Raw genomic sequence first — 13132 nt, 5'->3', positions numbered from 1 at the left:
GTTAGTTTTGTTTTGTTTTAAACAAACAATCTGTCCAGGCAAGCTTTGGACACATGGATCTGGTATGTTTTGCAGTATCTTGTCTGTTTAGCCCCACAGTGGTCTATAAAGTCAGCAATGTCCATTTAAAACCTTTAAAATTCATACTCCTACAAAGAAAGCAGTTTTGTGGAGATAAATCTTGATTTTCACATACAGAAAAGTTAATCTCCCAAGATTATTAAAGGTTTAAGATGTTCCTGCAGTTGCAGATGATTTTTTTAAGTTGACAGTACTTTGGATGAGAATCCTTTTTCTCATTAGCTTTTCTTTCAGCTAGACAGATAGAAAACCTGGCAACGAGAATACATAATTGCAGTGTTTCACATTTGTCACAGAGACAAACATGGCTTGAATTTTTTATTTTCTTTTTTCCCCAGTTACTGACTATTCTAAAACTTCAAAGTGAGCTGTACAACTTGCAGTAAGCAAGAAGTCCCTGTTAAAATAGCTTAAGACCATATCAGACAAATGAATTTCAGCTGGCTTTACAAGTATAAATGCGTTGTTCAGAAATGGAGTCTGTGTTCAGCACCAAAAGATTCTGAGTGTAAACATAAATTATTCAATAACTGGCATTATAGAACTTCAATTCAGGCTTTACTACAAGGGGACAGCAGATCACAAATAGCAGAGGCCACCAACTGATGTGACCTGATTGTGAACACTCAGTGGTCTTGCTTGATTTTTGTCCCTTTTGCTTTTTGTTCATCAGTGTTTCTGGTTGCTTAGGGCTAAGGAAAAAGATGGAGACCACCAACTGAGCACTTCAGTATCATCATGAGTGTGTTTTACAGCCCCAAATGGACTGAAGACGTATCAGTTGTTAAAGAGTCTGTTAAACATGTATTGGGCTTGTCAGTGCTTTAACTGGTGACCTAAAGATAAGATTTTGTTTCATTCCCAGTGGCCTGTGTTATCTTGGCTCTTCTTTCAGCCATTATTAGCATGAAAATAATGTGCCATTAAACTTGCTAACTTTCAAATATAGGAAAGAAAATCACCCTTGCTATTTTTTTAAAACTCTGAGACACTTCTTAATGAGAAGATATGCATCAGTCTATTGGCATATTTAATTCATTCTTTTTTCGGTTTTTCATGCATTCTTGAAAGTATTCAAAGAGTTTATTTTTTAATCCCCTGTGAACAACGTATTCTGTCCCTCTTGTTCAGTGGAAAAAAACTCCTTGCAGATTGTGGTGGGATTAATAATGGGGAACAGTTTCTGTCTTGACACATTCTGTTAAATGTTCCAGTTAATTTACAGATAAATTAATATTTTACATACAGGTTGTTTTGGCTGGCAGAATGCTTCCAAGAAAGGAGAAATCTTGTGCTTGAGGCAGGCAAACCTGCTTTAGAAGTAATCTTTGTCCCTAGCAAAAACTGTTTTGTTCTCTTTTTTTCCTAGAAATCTCATTTATTTTCTCCACATCTGGTACTTCCATAATAACATCTTTGTCTGGCAAATGATTAATCTGTAAAATTCTAAAGGTCCCAGACATGTTTCAGCTAATTTATGCAGTTAATCTTAAAAATATTAAAAATATGACTACAAGTTGTAGTTCTACTGAACCACTTAAAGTCAAATGATGTCATTCATAGCACTGTTCTGCATCTCTCCCTGCTAGAACTGGTCATGCTGACAACGTATATTATTTCTCAGTGGGGTTTCTAACAGTGTCTTGCTCCCCATTCTTGATTCTCTGTCCACTGAAATCACTAAGACTATAGATGCTGCTTTCAGAATGCTTTTAATCTCTTCTCTAAAGAAGTTCTGCACCTCTGGGAGGAGTCTTCTGGAATTGTAAAAGCAAATTTTCCTTTGTGTTGAAATACATCTGCTACACTGATTATGAAAATCTATATGCTTCCTTGCCAAGCATGATCATATCTGGAATTCATTTAGTAGTTCTTTTTACATGTTTTATTTGCGCATGTTTTATTTGCCTGTCTCATGGGATAGTTTAAATGTAAATATGAAGAAAGGATTTCAAAACTAACAGTAAATTTTGGTACTTCTAAGCAGTTGAGAATTTCAAAATTAACCTGGTACTGTTGAGAAAGCATCCAGAATAATTAAAATTGGGGGGTGGGAGAACAGGGGGAGAGAGGGGAAATACCATGTCTTCTCTGAGCTGCAGCAGCAATAGGTTCTGGAAGTTGCCATAGCCTGTTAGATGGGATTGTGAGAAATTCCCTCTCAGTGTTTTAAAGCATTCTTAAATTAAGGAGAAACACGTCTTTAACACTACTAAGAGCTTTTTATGACGTGGTTAGTTTTTGGATAGGTTTTTACATGGATTGGAGATTCTTTCATTTTGCTGTTACGTTCCTGTGTTCCTTATGATTTCATTTGGAAATCAGGGCAAATGTTTCACCTTTATTTAAAGTTAATGGACCTAATATAGGCAGACATTAAATATCAGTCTTAATTGTCCGAGTCTAAACTATAGAAATCTTCTTGTATCCTTTCTGTTCTTGCAGTATAATTACAAGTTTTAAAGATTCTTTTTAATCATTGTTTCAGCTAAGATCAAGTGTCCTGTATCTGTTTTAACAGGTGGAAGAAACAATGTCTTCATTAGCTGAAGTGCAACGATTGGATAGTTTTCTTTCTCTCTACCAACAGCATATAATTCAGCTTATGGAATGGGTTTCAGTATCATGTGATAGCTGGACTTGCTATTCTCCAGAAATATTACAGTTAGATGTCATCGCAACTCATTCGGGTATGGCATTTTTAGTAGTTCTTAAAGAAATAAAGTAATAACCTCCATTGCCTGCAGACACATTCCATTTTATAACGAATAGTGCAATATTCAGGAACTTCACAAGAATGCAGTGGAAAGCAAAACTAAAAATCATAGAATCATAGGCTGGTTTGGGTTAGATCATCCAGTTCCACCCCCCTGCCACAGGCAGGGACACTTTCCAGTAGACCAGGTTGCTCCAAGCCCCATCCAGCCTGGCCTTGAACACTGCCAGAGATGGGGCAGCCACAGCTTCTCTGGGCAAAGAACTTCTTCCTTATATCGAATCTAAACCTACTCTCTGTCAGTTTAGAACCATTCTCCCTAGTCCTGTCACTATCTGTGCTTGTTAAAAGCCCCTCTCCAGCTTTACTCTCAACACCTTTAGGCACTGGAAGCTGCTCTGATGTCTTCCCCAGAATCTTCTCTTCTCCAGGCTGAACAAGCTCAGCTCTCTCTCCATAAGAAGCCAACCTCTGGCTCCGTAACAGAGGTGCTCCAGGCCTTGGAGCATCTTCGTGGCCTCCTCTGGAGTCACTCCAAAAACGTCCATGTCCTTCTTACACTGGGGGCTGCAACTGCTGAACGCAGTACTCGGAGGGAGTCTAACAAGTAGACAGTGGAAATCTCATCCTGTTTGTCCCTAGAAAATTTTGAAGCAGCTCAAATTCCAAAAGGCTCTTTGACTGCAAGGAGCATACTAAAAGCACTTATGTAGAAGTATGCTTTCAGGTAAATGTAATAGCTAAGGATTGTGGAGAGATGAACTGATGTAGCTTATGTGTGCAAAATGTACCTATTTTTCCCATCTATTCACTAGTCTTACAAAAGAGACTATCCATACATTTCCTTGCTTGTGTTCTTAACACATTGCTGTGTATAGATGAGTGCAACACTTTGACATGCATTTCACCTAGCTTCAGATCTGTACAGTGAACGTTCCTCTGACGCAGCTCTCAGATCTACAGGCAAGGGACGCAGTGACAGGCAGTTCTTTTTCACCTAGACACCTATTTTAAGATGATTAAAATGAAAAGTCCTGTTTATTTGTTTTTTTTCCTTTCTGTTACCTAGAAAGGGGATGTAGGCAGCTACTTCAGAAGCAGTATTTTTGCTACTGCAAGTGAACGTGGACAGGTATACTTTAAGGGACTGTACCTTCTGCATTTAATCCTTAAAACTCAACAAAAGCCTCCACAAACCTATATGAAGCATCCCCTTGCTGGTTTGTGCAGCAACCAGCATAAGTAATTCTTCTTTTTTTCATCTGTGGAAAGAACATAAAGTTTCTTTCCGTGCAAGATCTGAAGGCCAGCTTTTCTGTACGTTTGTGCTCCCGGTTCCATGACTGAGGGACTTCTAGACAGTTGTCTCTGTTTTCCTTAATGCTGAATAAATCATCAAATGTCTGGGCAAACATTTTGGCTTGCACCCAGCACTGGTAATATGCTATTGTCTGTTTTCTGTCTGACAGAGCAGCTCCTAGAGCTAATTTTTTTGTTTCCTTTCTTTTCATTCCCACACATAATGTTGGTTTTAATCAATTTAATCAGTTTTACTCATTTCAATTTTTCTCAGTTTTTACTGCTTTTTAGGAACGTATGCTTAAGCTGAAATTAGCAATGTAGTTTGTTTTGTTTATTTTCCATCTGTTGAATTTGCTGTTATCAGTTTGGTATAATAGTAGTATCTTTCAGATGTCTCAGAACTCACATGAAGCAATGTATTTTGAATAAACACTGTGAGAGTAAAGACCTATTTGTTGGCACAGAAATACAGCAAACTGCAGTTCAACACCCTGTATTGCTTCAGTCTAGACAGTGAAGATTTTGGGGGGGGGGGTGTATTATTATTTTAAACATTAAATTTCCTGATATTATTAAATACTATTGAACTTGGTTTGGAATCTTAAATACTTCAATCTGTCTGTTCCATGTGTGAAGAATATTCTTGTCATTAGAAACGCCAGTGTTGTGTCTCCTTCTGGCAGGATTTTCAGAATGACTAGAGTTGAATGGAATGTGCATCACAAAGATGCAAAGCTGAAGAAACTCCTAGAGGAAAGTAGTATTTTGTAAACATAGAGCAGAAAGAGCATTCTGCAGCAAGAAGCTTGCAGAATAAAGCATGTGTATAGTCTATATGTGTTTTTCCTCTTTAAAACCATGCAGATGTTAATCATTATCAAGGAGAAAGGCACAAACTTCCTTCTGTTTTGGGAAGATAATTTCTTCAAATGTTGGGATAACAGCTATGGGGTTTTTTGTTGTTTTTTATTGTTTAGTGGTGAAAACAATTTGTCATAGGATGTGAAAAGGTTAAACTAGAGAATAAATTTGGAAAATATTTTTATTTCAAATAGCTACTAAAATTCACTTTATTTTAGATATTTTTTTTTTTTCTGTAAAACACAAAAAAGCATTATTTAAACATGGAGAAAGCATACTGCTGCAGTAATTCTATTATCCAAGCTTGGGGGCTGACCCTTTCCAACATGCCCTTTCCCATGCCTCTGGGAGTCATGAACATCTTTCCTTGAATGCTACATGTGGAAAAACTTGAAAGAATTAAAAAGCATAGTTAATGCTGCTCTTTGGAGTGGTAAGCTTTGTGCATAGCCTCAAGCTTTCAGAGGTACAGTGTTAATCCCCCCCAACAAATTAGTCCACCCAGAATGTCATCTCGTACTGTTGGTCCCATCAACTAGCAGATGTCATTGATATGTCCATGCTACATAACACAGCAATACCAAGCTGACTAAATGAGATGGGGAGTAAACCTATCTTCAGGGAGCACCATGCTGAGAGTGTGGGTACCTGTGCCCATGGAGCTTGGGCATTTGTGCACTGCCTAATACGATGTAACACAGATACATCAACAGCTGCCATGCAAGAGTGAAAAGTTAAGTACTATTTTTAATACCAGCCATATTACAGATTTTAATGCACTCACATATTAAACATCTAAATAGAACTTGTTAGCACTCTGAAATACGTGTTATGTGTTTATTTTCTAGGTCATGTCATAGGTGAGGCTCTAAATAACTTTATTCTCATTCTTAAGACGTGTCTTCAACCAACCAAAGATCCCCAGATGCGGTTGAAACTTTTCACTGTTTTATCACAGTTGCTCCAGAAAGCAAGTGAAACCGTCAATTCTCAGGGGTAAGCAGAGTTCTGATTTCACACAGCTATTTGAACACTACAGTGGCTTTAAAAAGTAACGACCATGGTAGTAACTTAACCCCTATGGCTGTGTCCATGTTAGCCTGTCTGGAAGAGGAAAGACTTTCCCACCATCTTCTACGGTATATTTTTCTTGCTGTATTTTTTAACAATGTTTAGAAGGGCACAGTGCAATAATTAAAATATAATATATATATGTATATGTATAAATAAATTAAAGTCTGGACTTCCTCCACCATTGTATTCCTACCTCTGCCACTATGGAGAATTAAAATGGATGTCATGCAGATCTGGATAGTCTTTAAAAAAATAAAGAGCTATAGTTGATAAGAATGCATGTTTGAAAGCTATAATGAGGATTCTTAGGAAATATGGAGAGAGGGTTACTTGGTTTTTTTCTTTTTCTCCCAGCCAGCTCCAAAATCCTGAAAATCCTGTAGTCATTGTAAGGAAACACCAAAAAAAAATACGGGAATATAAAAATGCCCATCATATAGCATGGTGTTTAACAAGCATTAAACTAAATGTTTGATAAGGAATTACTATTACTCTCAGTGACTGAAGATAGAGGTCTCCAGTTGCTTAGTACTATGTATGCTTTGTAAGTACGATCTAGCTGTAATTTACAGTGCTTATAAAACTTCTCCATTTATAACTGTGCCAGTAGTGGGGCTCTTCTGTCATTATTAATTTAGCTTAGGAGTAGTGGAAACACTTCTGAGTCCATAACACAGAATATAATGAAATTGTCCTTTTTTAACTGAAAGCTTTTGTGCCAAGTGCGTTGTTACCTGTTTTCTGTATTCTCAGGATCCGGTGTTAAAATCCCTATTCATATGAAAAATGTCTTTGTAGTCAGTGGATTACTTGTTTAAGTAATCATCTAACTAAGTGGTAGTTACAAGACCAGTCTAGATATGCAAGAATCTTCCTGAAAGAAAAGCACTTTGAAAACTATTTTAAGTGTTCCAGGACCTATTTGCTGTAAACTAATCTGTTGTGTCTTAGATCTGTATCATCTGAGATTGCAAGGACTGTGAAGCCAAGAAATGGCATCTCTGTATTCTGTGATGCCCTGAACATAACAGTAATGCTTATTAAGTGTGTAGTGACATATTTCAATCTAAAAATGGCATATGACTCTCTCCTATCTATTTATTTTCTTTTGTGGCCTAATTTTACTGTCCTCTATTTAGTGCAGAATAAATTACTAGTTCCTGTTCATCTACCATAGATTCACATTTATTATTTCCTACATTTGTTTTTAAAACATCAAATATGTTCATTCTGTCATTTAATCAAATTCAGACCTAGTCCACAAGCTAAGTCACACTGGCATTTCTTCTGTCTACATTTTCAGTTATCTGGCCTCCTGCTCTTTCCCCTCAGAAATAGCATTACAGATGAGAGTAGAATAGAATTTGAATCACTGAGTTAAATTCTCTGTTCTGCCTCTCATTGTGATCTACAGAAAATCATTTAGGCTGCATCTAAGCAGAATGACTGGTACATTACATGGCATACTGTAGAGTCCTGACCCCGTACCATTCCTGACTAGGGTGGCTAGGAGATTGAAAGGATTTCTCCATTAACAGCTTTGTTCATTCTTTGTTTCTGACATGTACAGTAGGATTGGTAGCACTTCTCTCAAAGTCTCCAAAGTGCTTAGGTAAGTATAAGATAGGTCCTGCAGGTACTGCTGGTAGAGAGAGATGATCAATGGAGTACCACATGGAGAGCATCATCAAAGAGTAAACTTTGACTATTGCCAAAACAAATAGGATGAACAACAAAATCTTTCATCTGCAACCCAGTAATTTGTATAAAGAATGGAGCCAAAGAGGAAAAAAAACCAATCCAGTGAGCTGCCAGCTTCACTAGGGTTTCCAGGAAAGGGAAAAAACATCAAAAACACAGTGGAAAAAAACAGAACATGTTTCAAAGTAATACTGTCAGGGAATGTAGCCACACCAGCTCTCTACAGATAGCAATGATGGAACTTGTTTTGCTCTGGCCAGTATGAGTGACTGGTCTTTCGTCAAAGCTGAGTGCACCCAATGAGGTTAATAGACCTGTCTGTACAAAGGACTCCTGGCCAAGGACGGTCCAGTCAGACTCATAATGAGGCTCTGAGAATAAGAGCAGTGCAATGAATTTTACCAGTAGGTTCATTTTCAGAAACTAAAAAGTAGGAACTGAATGACTCTTCGAAGTCTTAATCCTACTTAACATTGTCACAGCAAATGCTTTAATGTAGGAAGTAACAGGTAAAGTTTTTGAGTTTGAAAAGCTGTTTGCAAAACAGTTTTGGAGGTTTTGATTTGTAAAAGCAAATCTGATTTTGTTTCAGATTACCTGGATTTAGAATGTTAAATTTGGGAAAAAAACTATACCCACACATAGCCCAAAACACAACAATCCACATACATACAAAAACCGAGCACAGCAGTGCCATAAAAGCAGAAAAGAAGCCAATCTAGAACAAAAATGCATTAAAAAAAATAATTAACATGGAGTGAAAGTTTAAGCCTATAAGTCCGTTAAATGGGGGTAGCAATTTTAATGTAAACCCAAGCTCTGCTTTTTATATCTGCGTTAAGAGCTAGGTATTACTGTATGCACAGATTATGGTTTAGTGACTTCATACCCAGTTGAGAATGAAGTCTCAATTCTGTGAATACAAATAGCACAGACAAGGTATGTTCTTTCACAGAAATTACTCACTTTTAGAATTAAGTTACACAGATTTACCAGAGTAAGAGGGAGAATTTAATTGCATCAGCAACAGCAGAAAATATATCTTAATGGTAATGAGAGATAGTGTAGTGAAGCACTAATAAGTTCTGGTTACATAGTCGCTTTCACTGCTGGCAGTAATTTGTTTAGCTCCTTAAAAACATTCTACCAGTTTAGATAAGAAGGTTTTCAGTTATTATGCTAAATACAGTTGTGTGGTCATCTAATTTTGTTTGAGTCTGACATGATTGAGTCAGATAATTGCCAGATACGGCTTTACTGATTCTATTTCAAGGCACTAGAACAAAATACTCTCACAAATAGCATAGCATTATGGTTAACATAATGCTGATGGAATTTACCTTTATGTTTTGACAGAATGGTTTTTCTTTGCAGTTTAACAGAAGGCTTTATTAAAAACAGAAGCAGCTACTGATCAGATAGTGCAAGGCTGCTTTTAGCTTTGGAGCTAAAAGGAAATTGGGAGTGATGGTGATCATTAGTTGTATTTCTTTTCCCAGCAACTTTTTGAATAGAAAAATATTAATTCTCAAAAAAAACAGGTTTAAAATAATTTATCTAAAAGGTTTTGACAAATTTAGACGTGTCTAATGAGAAATCAGATTTCTTGTTATTGCTGAATCTTAAGTGCCATCTGCTGGACGGGAAACAAGAATGGATCTGTGACTTTCTCAGGCACGGAATGTTCCTTTAGCCGAGGGGGTAAGCAGCAGTCAGCTGTATGTTTCATCATGTTGAAAATAGAGATTTTCAGGTTTATGTGTGTGCAATAGACATTTAAGGCCAGGCAGGCTGGCTGGGCACACTTCAGTCAGGTTACACCTGGATGACAAGGTGTAACTGCAGTGGCTGAAGGGTAGCCACAGGACAGCAGACACAATTACATTTCTTATTACATTGATGGAATACTGTTATGGATTTTTGTATTGCTGGGTGATTTTGTTTTGTCATGGAGGGGATTTTTGAAAAAGTTCTTAGTGATAATTGTTTGTTGTTGATGTTTACCTGCTATGTTCCTCCTGTGGCTTGGCACAGCCTTATAGGAGTCACTTATTCATCCTGGAAATGTAGGACTCTTAGAAAATCCAGCAACAGCTTCTTCCCTTTCTGCCAGGCAGCGGGGTGGTGATGTGCTGGTTTGCACTCAGGTGGCTGTACTCAGGGTTTCTGGGAAGTTTTACAGTTTGACATAAGTCATGGTAGATTTTACCCTGTTATTTGTCAATCTGTTTTGCATGCTGCCAGCTACTTTTCAAGGCAGAGAGGCACAGTGAATAACCTGAGCCTTAGTTATCTAGACACAGCCAGGCACAAATATCTCTTGGATGCAGCAAGGTTGGGTTTGTTGTTTTTTTTTTAACTTGTGTGTAAGAGCTGTATCTTTTTTTCTCTCAATTTAAAATTGATATGGAATTAAATGGGTGTGAGGGAATACTGCCTGCTGCAGTTGCTGACTCTTGCAGCAACTTTCAGCATTATAGTAGCCCATTCAGTAGAGGAGGAAGAAGCATCACCAAAAATATCACAGATTTGTGTGTTTGTAATGAAAACAAACTAGTATTGGGACTGGCACTATCAGAAAATCCTACAGACCTCTCACCCTTGAGGGAGACGAGTTTCTGTGCCAAGGGAGAGCAGAAATATTCTGTATAGGCTCCTTGCAGTATCAGCAGTTCAGGTCTCATCGATAGCATTCATACTTTTCACATTATAAATACTTTTCACTGGACAGTCTCAAAGGGCCTTACAAATATTAATGAATCCTGACAGCATTCATATGGGGTGTTATCTCCACTTCACAGATGGAGAAAATGAGACAGAAAGAAGGTAAGTAGTTTACCAAGATAACACAGTGAGTCATGGGCATCGTCTGAAGTGGAAGAAAGTCTACCCTCCCTTTTCCATGAATGTTAGGTATTTGTTTAAATATTATCTAGAAAAATTAAGCTATGAAAAGCATATCACATGCATTATAATCACATTGGCTTATAAGATTTTTTTTTTTTTTACAGTCTTTTTTTTTTCTGCCTATGTTTCTATAACAGAAAAATCTCTTTTACATCCTGTCAGTCTCTTTATCACTTTCTCATGAACCTTTATTTTGCTTTCTTATTTTTGGCTTCAGGCTGTTCCCTAGCTACCTTGAGATTGTGATAAAAGACATACTAGCTCCTAATTTGCAGTGGCATGCTGGAAGAACAGCAGCTGCCATCCGCACTACAGCTGTATCATGCCTTTGGGCTCTTATTCACTGTGAAATGCTTTCACCAGAGGAGGTAAATTCTCTCTTTCTCATCAAATGTACTTTGAAATCTTAGGCAGGAAGACAAATGCAAGGGGGGAGGGGGAAGATTACATCCTTCTTGTAAGTAATATTTTCAGATGGACATACAGTTTTCATAATAAAATTCATTAATTGTAATTGAGTATAAGTAATTGAATACATCAATAGTGGAGGGATGTTGTTACCCTGATAAGAGACTTGAGACCAGCTAGTGAGCTGTAGAACTAGTCATCAAATTTTGTAAATCTTTGTTCTACCATAATGTCACTTCTATAGCACAAAACCCTCACCACTATTAGCACAACTTGGTATCACTGGACCCCTAAGCTGTGCCTGCGCAGCAGCACTGGAGCTAGCTAGGATACACTTTTGTGTAATGTGGAAAATACACTTTATGTTGTTGCCTTGGAGCCCACAGGTCCATTTAGGGAATATAAAAAAAATATGATTCCTGGAAGGGGCAGAAGGACTTGAGATGGAACTTGGAGGTTATCCGTAGAAACGGAGGTAAAGAGTTAACAAGGATTATACTTAAAGAAGTGTTATGCACCATAGTGATTATGGATTAATTTAGTCTGAGGTGTCTTTTGAAGCTTCTTTGCTAACAAAGATAGCATTTGGAAATGCACAGGAAATACATTGAATATAAGGAATTTTTTTTAAAAATGGTATTAAAATGTTATTAAATGTTCATAGAATTTACTGTCTTTATAACAGACCTTAATTGATCAAAGTGTTTAAACACATTTAACTGGTTGAGTTCACATATACAAAAACATTTCTATCAGAGACTATTGTTCTAGTTATGCAATTTTCTGCATCAGTGCCTTAATGCCTATTTTGCATTAATGAATATGAAATGTACATATTAAAGTCAAATTATGAAGCTCACTAAAACATTGGCTTTCAACAGTCTTTGCTTACAAGCTTCCTTTTAGAATAAGAGCACCATCTACTGGTACACACGCAAAATCCTCACCTCCAAATTATTTAAAGTCTTGCCAACATTTTTTTTTTTCCTAAGTAAAAAGACAAGGAAGTTTAAAGATTTTACAAGTTACATAAAACTCATCTGCATATACACTGAACATCATGAACTGGATGATTGACTGGTGGATTTTAATTTTACAAGCTTGCTGAGAGGCAAAAATAGAGCTGTGTAACTTCCAGGATTTTTCAGGTTAACTTTTTTAATTAAGCAAGCCAGTATCGGTCAGACCTAATAGTAACTGATGTAACCAAGAAGCATATTGGTTTAGGGTGGGTTTATGCTTTTCCTGTTAACTGTAGGTCTTAAAAGTCAAAGATGGGCTAATGCCTCAAATTATTGCTGCCATGGATGAAGACTCTAAAATTACTCGACTGATGGCTTGTCGTATTGTTGATGTTCTTTTAAAAGCCTGTGGGAGGCAGTTTGAAGAAGATAAATTTACCAATACTTACACAGGTAAGTGTGAAAGTTTGATTTTTTTTAATTCTTTGGTTTTTAATCAGGATCTCAGTGTTGAAGAATTACGGTTGCTTTGTTCATAGCTTAGCTTTTAAGGATGAAAAGCACCATGCTGGAGCAGTAGGCAGACTGTACCGCTTTAGGATTCACTGTGCAGGCTGTCCACCCTGCATGCAGATTCCCTGCAGCTGATATGGGTGAAGGCACTAATAGAGAGTAAGGAATGACAGAACCTGCTGTATGTCACTGTGGCCTCTGACTTAAATCCCACATAGAGAGCAAAAAGTCTTTAAACAGTTTGATGTGCAGATTTCATGTAAACTCAGTTTCTCGGCCATTCTTACTTGACTCCCATACACATATTCTAATGCTCTCCCTGTGTTCTCTTACCTGGTATTTTTAACTATTTGGGTAGCTCTTCCCCAAAGACATTTTGTAGATATTCACTAGAGAAAGTGAAGTGCTGCACAAAATCATACCATTAGCCACATTTTTGTGTATGAGAGGCAATTTAATGTCTTCTTCCTGCAGAGACTAAGACATGATTTTAAAAAGATGAGACTGCTTCAGGTGTATAAAGTATACATACACATTTTAGGAAATTAGGGTGTTAAACACTTGAGTAGGTGGTGGTGTGTGTGACTCCACCAGCATCTGCTTTTTG

General features: G+C 37.2%; 1 protein-coding gene across 1 annotated transcript in view; it reads left to right on the top strand.

The window, feature by feature from the left end:
• DNAAF5 (dynein axonemal assembly factor 5) overlaps positions 1 to 13132 on the top strand; it is a 28928-nt gene that overhangs the window by 13234 nt on the left and 2562 nt on the right. Inside the window, exons 8-11 of the mRNA XM_057416798.1 lie at positions 2603 to 2771; positions 5809 to 5956; positions 10860 to 11010; positions 12309 to 12465. Of these exons, the coding sequence (XP_057272781.1) occupies positions 2603 to 2771; positions 5809 to 5956; positions 10860 to 11010; positions 12309 to 12465 (625 nt within the window). The remainder of the gene's footprint in view (positions 1 to 2602; positions 2772 to 5808; positions 5957 to 10859; positions 11011 to 12308; positions 12466 to 13132) is intronic.

This window comes from Pezoporus wallicus, unplaced genomic scaffold (genome assembly GCF_028554395.1).
Source record: "Pezoporus wallicus isolate ANWC-B61680 ecotype Strahan unplaced genomic scaffold, APGP_CSIRO_Pwel_v1 scaffold_7392, whole genome shotgun sequence".
Lineage (NCBI taxonomy): Eukaryota > Metazoa > Chordata > Aves > Psittaciformes > Psittacidae > Pezoporus > Pezoporus wallicus.
Note: the sequence above shows the minus strand (reverse complement) of the source record. Positions and strands in the feature narration are given on the sequence as shown.